Source organism: Notamacropus eugenii, chromosome 1, assembly GCF_028372415.1.
Source record: "Notamacropus eugenii isolate mMacEug1 chromosome 1, mMacEug1.pri_v2, whole genome shotgun sequence".
NCBI classification, from domain to species: Eukaryota; Metazoa; Chordata; class Mammalia; order Diprotodontia; family Macropodidae; genus Notamacropus; species Notamacropus eugenii.
The window spans coordinates 530878627-530892632 of NC_092872.1; the positions used below are offsets into that span (position 1 = coordinate 530878627).

Here is a 14006-nt window from a genome sequence, read left to right on the forward strand (position 1 = left end):
AGAATTCTTCTGATACAATAGAACATGAGAGGTGGAATATTACTTTACAACATAGTAAAGGACAGTGAAGGGGAAAATGAGGTGGCAGAAAACATTTTGTGATCTATCTAAGCTAGATCATTCCAAGACCAAGTATACATAAAAGTAGAACAGAAATGCCATCATTTCTATTATGATGCTGTAGGTATAATAATGTCAAGATGTCTGAGGGGCAAGATTAGTTCATAATACCTTTTAAAAAAAGACTTTAATACTCTTGAGGGGTATTTCATCATAATAGATTTTATTGGCTAGGAAGAATACATCTTGAAAAGGTGATGATCAGTATTGTAGAATGGTCAAATTTCCCAATTTTACTAAATACTTCAGTTGTAATTTTGGTTCTTTAGAAAGGAACATGTTTTCAGGAAACCTGAGTCTTCAACATTGTGAATAGACAAATAAGCCTTTATTCACATTTATCTTAGCAATTTGTCTTTCCTGATACCTAGGTTTTTCATTGTATATAGATTTTATTGTACTCTTTTACCTTTGAATTATTAAAGTTACATGTGTCATGAAAAGATACAGCATGATATCATTAGCAATTTGTAACTTAGAATTGTAGCATTTTAGAGTTGGAAGAATCAATGTAGTATATACCTGGAATTCACTTGTTGGGAGATTTGGATTCCCCAAATTAACTTGGGCAAGTCCCTTAATCTCTCTGGGCCTTCATTTCCTCCTTTGTAAAATTGAGATTGGACTAAGTGAATTCTAGTGAATATTTCTTCTAGCTCTGAAATCTGTGAACTTGATTGCAATAAGTGTTAAAGGGATTGATTTCTTTGCTTATCTATTAAAATAATATTTTCTTATTTTAAATAGAGTTTTCTTTTTTTGATCCCAATGATGCATCATGCCAAGAAATTCTTTTTGATCCTAAAACATCAGTATCTGAATTATTTGCCATTTTAAGACAATGGGTTCCCCAAGTACAACAGAACATTGACATTATTGGAAATGAGGTAAGGAATGTATACTTATTCTTAAAATATAATACTCAAATTTTGGGAATTGTTTTATTAGTATTAACAAAATTAGGTTTATTTAATAGATAATTTATTCTTTTTTAGGTCTTGTAAAATGAAAGTTGGGAAAGGAAAGATACTAATCATGCTAAGTTGTAAGTTCTTTTTCCTTAGGACAGTGTCTTATTGATCCTTGTAACAGTGCTTTAAACATAGTAGGCATTTATTTAATAAATGTTTCTTATATAAAAAGATCCCCTTTTAGCCCTGATGTTTTTATTTATACTTTGTATTTAAAATTCCATTACAAAAGTCTTACACCTTTGCCTCATTGTGGTATGGAAGTGAACCTGGGTTCTTGGGATTCTAGCCAGCTGAACTGCAAGCTTGGGCAATTTCTGATGTTTTCTAAGTTTAACAGTTTCTAAATTTCTTTGAGTGTGGTCTTGGTCACAGACTGTGTCCATTATCTGAGGACTGTGCTAGTACAGAGAGGCACATTGCAAGTAGGTTGATAATTTGGTGATGAAGCCTCTGTCCAACTTAACCTGTGAAACAAAGAAAAATATAGACAGGCCCTCAATGCCCTTCTGTGGTGGCAGTAGTATTAGAAATGACACTTAAAAGAATGAATTTGATGACATTGGGAAGAGTAATTGGGCCAGACTAAGTGTACATAGAAGAAATATGTTTTGGAAGCAAACCATTCTCAAAAACATCAAGAGGCCTATGTTCAAGTTTCAGTCTGCAAGGGGGAAAATATTGAATGAAAAGCAAAAAAATCACTTGTAATTACTATTTTTAAAAAGGTGATGAGAGGAACATTGGTAACTATTGACCCCTATTTCTTATTTCTCATTTCTCCAAAATCTTTGTGAATTAGCAAGGGTTTCATTGATGAAACTATGAGAAAAGGACAGGCAGATTTTTGAAAATGACTTTCTATAGCATCTTCAGTCATGTAATTGCTTGAAAGATGTAGTGAATACAAGATCCTACTCTATTGTTTGTTGATTTAAAAAAAATGAGTAGAGTAAAATGTAGCCTGAAATGAGATGTAGACATCTCCTCTAAGATGTCTTTCATGTATACATTAAGATCACCCAAACTTCCTCAGTAGGTACAGCCACAGAGATAATTTTGTTCATCCATCTTCTTATCAATATCAAATCGGGCATAAGATAGATAAATGCTTACCAAAGTCCTCACCACTGTCAGAGACTGCTTGTAAAGTGTTGAAATGGATGAGGGATTCCTTATAGATGGTGAGATCCTGTAAACACTGCTATTTGCAGATGATACCGTGTGAAGCCCTAAAATAGTAAAGCACATCTTCAGTGAGATCCAGGACAACTCAACATAATAGATCACAAAGGAAAAACCAAATAGATGAAGAGGCAGCATGTTAGTCAGTGAAAACATGACTGTTTGTAATCAGAGGAATCTGATTTGAATCCTGACCCAGGTGCTTAGTAGTTGTATAACCTTGAAGAAGTCACTTCACTTTTCTTGGCTGAAACCTGATTTCCTCACCTGTAAAATGAGGATATTGGATTCCATCTCTCAATTTGTGCTCCTATAAGTAAGCCTGTTGTCCAGAAGATGGAAGGAGGTTGAATGGACAGCCCATTGAATTAGTCTTATCAATATACCTTGGATAAGCACTATAAAAGGGCAGTGGTTTTGTCCCAGAATTGGATAGGCAGAGGAGAGCAAGTTGAGTAACATTTCATAAATCTTTTTTACTTTGAGGTTCCTTTCTGACAGAAAAACAAAAACAAAACTATCATTGTCTTATTGAGAATTGTGGAATGCTAGAGTCTCCAAAGAATCATTAATTGTAGGTGATCTTTTAAAGGGCAGTGGAAGAGATGTATGCTGGGAGTAAATATTATGGAATCTTAGAGTGTTCCATTGGTACCTTCATAATAGTGGGAGAAAATGAGCAAGTCCTGCAGCACATAGGGTGGACCTGTCATGGAAAACCTTTGGGAGAATGTGAACCAGAGTCACTTACAATGGGCAAGTATGGATGGATTCCAGGGGTGGGGAACCTATGGTCACATGTGACTCTTTAGATTCTCAAGTGCAGCCCTTTGACTGAATCCAAAACTTCACAGAACGAATCCCCTTAATAAACGGATTTGTTTTATAAAGCTTAGACTCAGTCAAAAGGCCACACCCAAGGACCTAGAAGGCCACATGTGGCCTCAAGGCTGCAGGTTCCCCACCCCTGGGTTAGATCCTGCATAATTTGAGAGAATTTCTGAAATGATATAATCGCAGATCCATTTGAATATTAGTAGAATATTCAAAGTAGAACACTGAATGACCATTAGGATCATGGATGTAGGCAAGTTTTGTTTGATCGCTTAATTCTTTGGTTAGTGTGTCTTTCCCAAATATTCATTAAAAAAATTACTCATTAAGAATGATCTGTCAGAGGTACCAATTATATAAGGAAAAAAGGAAAAGGATGGTAAAAAGATAAAATTTAAGAAACGAAATCTATAATCCTAGATTTATATCTTATCTTCTCTTTGACTAGAGATATAAATTACACACACTAAAATAATTGCCTAAATTAAATTTAACAATATTTTCTCATTTGTTGCAAGATAGTAGATTATTTTGTCATTGATCTTTCTAGATTTAACATGCTATCTCAGGATCTGACTTCATTATTTTTTAAAGCATATTTGTGATGAAGATTTAAAGTACAGAAATATTCTCTAATGTCGGGCTAATGTCCTTTGCAATACAATGACTATTGCTAAGAATGGGAAGATTAGACAATGATACCTCTTGATGAGCACGAGTGAGCAGAGGAAAAGGCTCTGTAATAATATAGTTTCTTTGTATAAAATCTGGTTATGAGAAGTCTCTTTTCAAGGAAGAATTCTGCTTAACAAAACTGTTTCTGCGTCAGTATACATAACTCACAAGACCAGTGGCTTTGATTATTATAGTTAAAGGAATTTATATAAATAATAGCCATTATGGCAGGTTGTAATTCTATTATAACCAAAAATGCTTTTGTGTTCTACAGAGTTCATTATAGTGGGATTTGTTTTATTGTAGTTTTTCTCTTGGCTACTGTGATTTAGTGTGTTATCTACTTTTTAAAATGTTTTCCTAAAGAGAGAGGTTTAAGTTTGGCACTGTCTCAGATTGTGTCCTCTTTTCTTTAGTTTTGGTATTATCTGGTGGAAGTAGATATTCCTACTTTCCTGGATCTATTATTGTTTCAAAGAATTTTTCATAAATAGTTCCATTGGCTCCCTATTTACCTCCAGAATCAAATATAAAATCTTTCTCTTGGCTTTAAAACACTTCATAATAAAACAAACAAAAATCGCCTTTATAACTTGCTCTTTTCTATCGTTTCCATCTTCTTATACCTTATTCCTCTCTACATATTCTGCAGTCTGGTAAGGCTGGCCTCCTTTCTGTTCCTCACACAAAACACTCTTGGTCTCCTGACTCAATTTTCACTGGTTATCTCCCTTTTCTAGAATTCTCTTGACTCAGCTTTGTCTCCTGGATTTCCTAGCTTCCTTCAGGTCTTAACTAAAATTCTGCTTTCTGCAAAATGTCTTTTCCTGTCTCCCTGATATCTTTCCCCCTGAGATTATCTTCAATTTAGCCTACATATGTCTATTTGTTCATAGTTGTTTGCATATTGTGTCCTCCACTAGCCTGTGAATTCCTTGAGAGCAGGGACTGTTTTTTGCCTTTCTTTGTGTCCCCAGCACTTAGCACAGTGCCTGGCATGTAGTAGGCACTTAATTAATACTTGTTGACTTGACTGTAAAATGCCTGGCAGGTTGGGTAGAGCAAACTAGTATTTTTGTTAACATTATATCCATTGGAAATGAAAGCTTACTCATTATTGATGAAGGTCAAAAAGCATATTTAGAGGACTGTTTTTAACTGTTTTGTAATGTAAGTTTTGCTTCCTGGTGATGTGTATCACAATAAAAATTGTTTCATTAGATCAGACTGAACAGTCATTTGAAGAGTCAATTCTGTGGGAACATGTTAGTCAAACACTAAATTGAATGTTTTGGACTAGCTTCATTCTTGAACAAATCTATTTGATTCCTCTAGTTTTGTATTCATTTAAAAGCTACACTTCAGTAATAACACTAATTATATTCTCTTATATTTTAATTGCTTACAGATTATCAAAAGAGGTTGTAATGTAAATGATAGAGATGGACTAACTGATATGACTCTTCTCCATTATACCTGCAAATCTGGAGCTCATGGTATTGGTAAGTACATGGCAGATTTGTCAGCAGGTTCCCTTTTTAAGACTTTTGAGGTAGAATGTCAAATCAAACCACATATTCCTGGCTTTTATTGGCTATGAAATATGTTGTCATATGAACTTAAAAGTGAAACTCACATCTGTCCATACTTTGTTGAAGTGATGCTGAGATATAAAACATAATAGATAATGGAGAAAAAGAACTTGGTGAATGTTGGAATAAGATGAAGTATGACTAAGTTAAAAGTGATCCTGATTATTTAAAGACACATTGTGCCTTCTCCAAATTAATTTTGTTTTCAAGTTTTACAAACTTTGTACTTTGCTTGAAACCTACATTGCAAATCGTTGAAATGCAGTAATCCTTTTCTGCTCCAGAGTGGGGACAACTTGCTTAGCTTAGTGTTTTGCTTCACTCCAAGATGGTTTTAGAGTCAAGGAGGTTTCAGAGCACATCTCCTTAAGTCAGGTTTTCAGTGTGGCTTCATTGTTTTACTTCTCAGATAAAAGCACATTCAGACAGAAGTACAGAAGTAGAACTCCACAATCAGTTATGAATTTTTGTGTTATCTCTGTTTTCATCTTGATTCATGTGAATATTAGAGACTTGAAAGAGCAATGTGTCACTCATAACTGCCCAAGGATTGTTGTCTTGTTTCACTGGGGGCTATAATTAGTGTATGTTTACATTTTTTGGCTCTTAGAAGGGGAGAAAATTTGATTGGGAGTGTTTCTTTGTGAAAAACGTGCAGTTTTGAACGTATCATCTTGAAATGAATAAATTTTAGTATGCTATTATGAATCTGAAATTTATTCTTCAGTTCTTGATTTCATAGTGAATTTCAACTTATAGTTTCAATAGCTCTTTTTGTTACTCAAGTCATTGAAAATGTATTCATTAGGACGTGGTGTATTTTAATGAATGATGTGTTACAAACTCTGGGAGTAGTTTATCTTGCTAGAATATTTTTGTGGCAGAATATGTAAATTGTGACAACTTCTTCAGATGCTTTTCCTTTTAAAATTACACATATTTTATAAAATAACCCCTTTGCTTTGTGCTTTTTATGTGGATAAAAAGATGAGTCAGTGGAATATACAGTTTTACTTATCTTGGGGAAAATAATTTGAAAACTTTTTTTTAGGTGATGTTGAGACAGCTGTAAAATTTGCCTCTCACCTCATTGAACTGGGGGCAGATGTCAGCTTGAGAAGTCGCTGGACAAACATGAATGCCTTGCATTATGCTGCTTACTTTGATGTCCCAGAACTCATAAATTTGATTTTGAAGGCATCAAAACCAAAAGGTAGGTAATGTCAGAACATCGTCAATTATTGTTCATTATTCATCCACTGAGTAAAAAGGATTAAGTCCACCAGGCAGGCATTCTAATAGAGTAGTAAAAGTTCATAGTCAGAGGATGTTGTAGCTCAGTTTTTTTGAACTAGACTTGTGATTTCATTGTGGGATCTCTCAGTGAGCAGCTTTCTCTACTGACAGTGCAAATTGGCACCTTCTCTGCAACTAGAGCCTTAGGGAGCTTCCTCAGGCACTCAGGAGTTCTGAGTGACTTGCCTAGGTTCAAACAGGGAATATTTATCAGTGATGGGATTTGGACCCAGGTTTTTCTGACTGTAAGACCAGTTCTTTATTGTCTGGGCCATACTACATTATAGAAGGCAGTGGGATAAACAAGTTTCTTGGGGAATGACCAGCATGCTGGCTTGGTTGGATTAGAGGATTCGAGACTGAAGTGATGCACACAGTAGTTGACAGAATGCTTGGAAGCCTAGGTCTAAGAATCTGAAATTGATGTAATAGGTAGCTACTGTAGATCTTTGAGTACAGGAATGACCAAATGATCTTGTGAGGCCAGGTGCTACAGGTATTATTATTCCAATGTATAAATAAAGAAACTGAAGCTCAAAGAGAATTGGTGACTTGTTCAGAATTACAGAGCTAGAAAACATCAGAGGCAAGATTCAGATCGATCGCTCTGTGGTACTGTGCTGCTGCGGTATGTCTCCAGCTTTTAAAATCACTCATGTTTCACACTTTTAATCTTTTAAAAAATAAGCTTATTTTTTAATTTCCTTAATAATTTTTAAGGATTTTTGAAATCTCTTGAATTTATCCATTCAGGTTTCTTATGTCTTTTTATTTATCTTTGGAAAGCAGAGCTATTCATATTTAGGGGATTTAGATTTTTTTTGCTGATTTTCAATATCTTGTGCTAGTGTATGATGCTATAGATTTGTTCAAGGGCAAAAAATTGGGAAATCTAAGAAAGTCTTGTGTTATTTTGTTCTCTAATGTGACTTATTATATCAGTTAATTCTTAAATCATTTCTTGAACTTTAAAGGGTATATTTTCTAGATATACTCTGCTTAAGTATTACCTTTTACACAAGACCTTTCTTTACCTCACCAGCTTTGAAGTTTCACCATCTTGGTGCCTTTCCCCTACCCCTGTCATCTGGTATTTGTCTTCTATATGTGTATATGTTGCTTCACCTAATAGTATGTGAACTCCATGAGGGCAGGGACTGTTTATTTTTTGGTTTTTGTATTCCCCCAAACCTAGCATAGGCCTTTAAAGACTGGAAGGGTTCTCAGAGGCCATTTAATGCAACCCCCCTCACTTTACAAAGTGGGAAAATGATTAAGGTTAAGTGATTTGCTCTGGGTCCCACAGATAAGTAGTCACTATAGGCAGCAGAATCTGTGACTTCTATCCACAGAGTCAGGACCCCTTCACCCCTTGCCCAGTTACACAGGGCAGGGTGAGGAAACAGGAGCTAACACAGTAGAATCACCTCAGTGCATTGCTTTTTGTGTAGCAGATTTGACTTCTAATAAACTTTTCATTGTATGCCTCCTTATTTATGGCCTTTGACCTGACTTTGATTTTGGGTTTCTCCTGGGGCTTTTGATGACCCTTTGGCTTATTTTGGCTTCAGTTTGTTGTGATCTGAGTCTGGATTGTATAAAATGATGTGATGAACTGAACTGACCTCACACAGTCAGTTGAGATGACCTTCTTCATCATCTGTTCCAACTATCACTCAAGTTTCAAATCTCATAGATGACACCCCAAATAATATTTTGGGACATTTTGGGACAGCTTTGATTGTTAGAAAGATTTTATTAGCATTGAACTGAAGGTTGCCTTTTGTAATTTCTGCTCATTGGTCGTTGTTCAGCTTCCTGGGTCTAGAGGAATAAATCAGATCTTAAGACTTCTTTTTCCCAGTCTAAATATAGTTAGGAAGGAAACAAGCCTTTATTAAGTGCCTGCTGTATGCTAGGCACTGTGCTAAGTACTTTACAGATACCTTATTTGATCCTCATAATTCGAATGGGAGGTAGGTGCTGTTAGTGTCCCCATGTTATGGTTGAGGAAACTGAGACAAATGGATTGACTTGCCCTGGATCACATAACTAGTAAGTATCTGAGACCAGATTTGAACTCAGATCTTCTGCTTCTAGGCCCAGCACTCTAACCACTGTGCCACCTATGTTCTTTCACCTAATCCTCATAGAGGATGGTTCAATTCAACTCAGTAAACACTTAGAGAAATTGCTAAATATACCATGGAGGTAGTGTGTCCCCAGTGCTCTGGGGGATTCAAGAACAAGCATGAAACTGTCTCTGCCCTCAAGGATCTTACGTTTTATTGGGAGGGCTCATCATAGAGATAAAAAAGTACAAAATATGCATAAAAGAAATACAAAGTGGCTTTTGGTAGGGCAGCACTCAAAACTGAGGGAATCGAGAAAGGCCTCTCGGAAGAGTTCATAGACAAGTATTGGGCTGAGAGGGTCCTCGAAGTTACCTGGGCCTGTGCGCTCCTTTTACAAGAGGCAAGCGAGGCCCATCCAGAGTAAGTGACTTATCGAAGGTCACATAGGTTTTAAGCATCAGAAGTGACTATGACACATGTTCTCTGAATCCAGAATTCTTGCTTTTTTGGGATGCTGTAAGGGAATCCAAGAGGCAGAAATGAGGAAGAGCACAGTAGTTATTAATTTTGCATATGTTTTGTTTTTATTCACCTGTGTGCATGTTGTTTGACACAATCTCAGATGTTTTGTGCTCTTTCAGCCCTCAATATTTTAGGAAGAAAGGCGTTAACTAGGTGCTCACCTGTCTGGGATAGATCTACATATCTTCCAGTCTTTTTGCAGTGAGGTTTATTGTCCTGAGCTCAGAGATGAATGTACCAGAAATGTAATCAAGGATGAATGAACATCAGATAGGTAGACTGTTGTTAAGTATAGGTTTGACATGCAAACCCTTGCCTCCAGAGATTTTTCTCTATTTAGGAAGTAGCATAGGGTAGATTTAGAGCAGAAGTGTCAAACATGTAAGGGATCCACAACCCTCTCCAGCATGGCCTGAATCAGATTAAATGCAGTTGGGAACTGTTTAACACAATGAATAAAAATACAGTAAAACATAGATAATATTAATTTTTAAAACTGTCAGTTAAGTGACCTACAAGGATCCTTAGGTACAGTTTAGTAGCTCTTGTTTCCATCTGAATTCAGCCCCACTGACTTGTGTCAGAGAGGCCCTCCTCAACAAGAAGGACTGTAGCCCTAGATGTTTATATGGCTCTAGATTCTTCTTGGAGGAGGCTGACCTCTAAGAGGAAATCAGAGGTCTGTCAGCTTTCACTCCTTGCTCAGACAGTGTCTTTATGGGATAAATGCCAAACACCATTTTAGTAGCACCAAAAAGCAGTGTGTATCCCTAGCACTTATCACAGTACCCAGCACATGTAAGAGCTTAATAAATGCTTTATGTTTTGAGAGAGCATAATGAGCATAATGAACTATGTGAGATGTTTCATGCTTTTTGAAAATGTGTTAATGTATACTTGTGAGCCTTTTGAATTTTGAGCATGTTTGCTAGTGGACAAAATAAATAACTGTCCTATAGCTAATATAGGAGCAGCTGGGTGGCAAAGTGGATAGAGGATTGGCCCGGAGGTCAGGAAGTCAGGAAGACTCACCTTCCTGAGATCAAATCTGGCCTCAGACATTTATTAGCTATGTGACCCTTGGCAAATCACTGAACCCTGTTTGCCTCAGTTTCCCTATCTGTAAAGTGAACTGTAGAAGGAAATGGCAAACCCTTCCCATACCTTAGCCAAGAAAACCCTAAATAGGATCACAAGAGTCAGACAAAATTAGAGTCAGACTCAATATTCATTTTGTACTCTAAATACCTCCTTCTAGAAGGGACTATCTAGTTCTGAGTCACAGATCCAGGGCAAAAAGGAGTGGTTGGGAGCCTGGGTCCTAGCTGAGCAAAGGACAAGTTCAAGAAACCTCACTCAAAACAAAGTCAAGTGCAAGTCATGTCATCATTTCTCTGATGGCATGGTCTTCTTTGGCCGTGAAGGACGAACATAATCTAGAAGGGACTCTGTTTTGTATTACATTTGGGGAAATCCTAGGCACAACTAAATTTTGTCTTAGTGATTTCCCTGGAATTACTCCAGGGTGGAGGCAATGAGCCAGAGATAAGAGATCTGATATCCCTTTTTTTTTTTTTTTTTTGTGGGGGGTGGGGTTGTCAGACTCCACTGATATGAATCCAGATCCACATGAATTCAGGACCAGAGTCAATCTTTTGTTGAGGGAGAGGCCCTGGGGTGTAAATGCCCTTGAAACAACTAGTTTTATTTTCTATCACTTCTCTCTGTTTATGAGGTGATGATGTTGATCTTTTTTTTGTACTTTTAAATAATTTTGTTTTTTTCCACTAACCTTTATTTTCTCTCCCTTCCACTTCTTCCAACATTGGGGGTGGGGTGGGAAGAAAAACAACATCCTTTTAAAAATATGTATAATATATATGTATATTTATTTATTTTTAAAAATATTTCCCAATCTCATGTAAAGTTTTTTAAAAACATTTATTTTTTCCCATTTCTTGTTAAAACAGTTTTTTGACACTTCTAAAAAAAAGTTTTGAGTCTTCGATTCTATCCCTCCCTCCTTCCGTCCCTCCCTCCCTTTCTTTCTGCCTCCCTAAGCAATCAGATATAGGTTATATATGTACAGTCATTTTAACATTTATTTTTTAAAATTTTAAGTTCCAAATTCTCTCCTTCCCTCATCTCCCTCACCCTTTGAGAAGGCAAGCAATGTGATTTCAGTTATTCATGTCAGGTCATACGAAACATAATTCCATTTTAGTAATGAAAAAGCATCCTTATAACAAACATGCGTAGTCAAGTAGAACAGATCCCACATTGGTCACATCCAAAAACATATGTCTCATTTGCATCTTGATTCCACCATGTCACAGGAAGTGGGTAGCATTGGCCATTGCGTTGATCAGAGTTTGTATTCTTTGTAATATATTACTAGTAAGTTTATATTCTAAACTGGAATTGCCTTGGCTACCTTAGCTCTCTGGTTGTTACTTAGGCACTTTTTAAAATCTCTTTGGATCTTATTATCGCTATTGATTAGTTAAACTTGGTCAGTTAGATTGATCATTTAAGCTTTTATATGAAATTATTGGCTATCTTTGCCTTCCATTTTTCATTTATTATTACGTTTTCACTTGTTGAAATAGGTTGGAAAAGTTGTTTTAACTGCATATTTTTTCTCACTTTTTCTTCTGGTTTTGTTCATTTTGATCTTTGTTCTGACAAGGCAGTGACCTGATTGTGCACAGACATCTGAATAGAGGAATAAATTCTACATTAGTAATGTATTGTTTCTTGTGCGTTAAAATATAATTACTTTAATTTTTTGTGATGTGATTTCTTCATTTCCAGGTGTATTACTAATTCCTCAAAGAAAGTATTAATGATACATAGACATGAAGCTTCTGTGTAGTATGTGATACCAATCTTTGGGACAGTCTTTTTTCCTTATTTCTCATCTATATTTTCCAGTATATTTTTTTGCCATTCATATATTTTTTCCATTTTTGTGTTGAAGTCATTGAGAATCAGCATGTATGTTGATTAATTTGGAAAGTCTTAATGAGTTCTTAATAGAACATTTTTTACCTCCTCATCCTCTACCCAACTGTTATTATCAACCCTGCTGTTATTTTCCTGATAGTCTTTTTTGAAAAAACTTATTATGAACACTGTGATGTTAGAAGAGAAAATAGCTTGTGAAATGTTTTTTCTTGCCTTTTGGGCACATATTAGAACCAAGTCTACCAGCTCCTTAATTTTCCTCTCCAAGGAGAACCAGTGATCCTTCTGTTTTACTACAAATTCCTTCTATCTGCTGGCTTTGTCATATAAAGAATGTAAAGACTGATAGGATTGTGTTTGTCTAGTGTGCTTGTCTACTCAGTGGTCACTAAAGAAGGATTTTAGAGAGAACCGATAGTTTAGTTATGGTTTGCACAGTAGTTGCAAAAAGAGAAGGGCTGCACTAGTCTGAGGACCATTTTGTATTTTATTTTATTTTTTTTGCCATGGTGACATAATTCCTCCAGAAATGGTATACTAGTCATAAACCTTTCTGTACTTCCCTACCCTGGTCTTTAGCAAGCTGACTTGGGCTGCTAGGACCATAGTTGAAGCCTTAACAGGTAGAAGCTGCTGGAGTTTGTGCTTCACAGTTACAGCCTTCAGGAACTCAGACCATGATGAGACACTGGAGTAGGATTTAGTGGAGGATGGTTAGTATAGGTGCTGTTATTCCTATTTTATAGATGAACAAACTGGAAGTTAAGTGATTTGCCCACACTTGTGCCTTTGGTTTGAACCCAGCTTTTCTTGATTCCAGCTTTAGCCTTTCTTCTGTTTTGTTTCAGAATTTATCCTGTTACTATAACCTCAAAATCACATTCTATATCTCATTTCAAAAATAAACTTGAGAATTTTAATGAGATTTCACCTTAGTAGACATTCCACTTTTTCTAAATTTTTAACAGTTTTATTTAAAGTTTTGAGTTTCAAATTTTGAGTTCCAAAATATCCTTCCCTTTCCCACCTCCCTGAGATGGTAAGCAATCAGATATAGGTTATATGTGTGCAATTATGTAAAACATTTCCATGTTAGTCATTTTGTACAAGATGACTTAAAAAGAAAAAAATGAAAGAAAGGGAAAAATAGCATGCTTCAGTCTGTATTCAATCAATATCATTTCTTTCTGGAGGCAGATTGTGTGCTTCATCATCGGTCCTTTGGGATTGTCTTGAATCATTGTATTGCTGAGAATAGCTAAGTCATTCACAGTTCTTCATTGAACAATATTGCTGTTACCATGTACCTTTGTACATTGTTGTCCTGGTTCTGTTCACTTCACTGTGCATCAGTTCATGTAAGTCTTTCCAGGTTTTTCTGAAATAATCCTGCTCGTCATTTCTGATAGCACAATAATATTCCGTTACAATCATATACCACAGCTTGTTTAGTCATTCCCCAGTTGATGACTATCCCTTTGATTTCCAATTCTTAGCTACCACAAAAAGAGCTACAGATAGATCCCTTCCCTTTTTTTGGGTGTCTGGGATACAGACCTAGCAGTGATATTGCTGGATCAAAGGATATGCACAGTTTTATGGCCCATTGGGCATAGTTCCAATTTGTTCTCCAAAATGTTTGGCTCAGTTCACAGTTGCACCAACAGTACATTAGTGTCCCAGTTTTCCCATATCCCCTCCAATGTCCAACATTTTCCTTTTTTGTCATATCAGCCATTCTGATAGGTGTGACGTGGTACCTGAGAGTT

General features: G+C 36.1%; 1 protein-coding gene across 13 annotated transcripts in view; it reads left to right on the forward strand.

Annotated features, from left to right (window-relative positions):
• CLIP4 (CAP-Gly domain containing linker protein family member 4) overlaps positions 1-14006 on the forward strand; it is a 170196-nt gene that overhangs the window by 48240 nt on the left and 107950 nt on the right. For all 13 annotated transcript variants that reach the window (XM_072634093.1, XM_072634094.1, XM_072634095.1 and 10 more), the window contains 3 exons: positions 868-1007; positions 5194-5287; positions 6429-6590. In XM_072634093.1, the coding sequence (XP_072490194.1) occupies positions 868-1007; positions 5194-5287; positions 6429-6590 (396 nt within the window). The remainder of the gene's footprint in view (positions 1-867; positions 1008-5193; positions 5288-6428; positions 6591-14006) is intronic.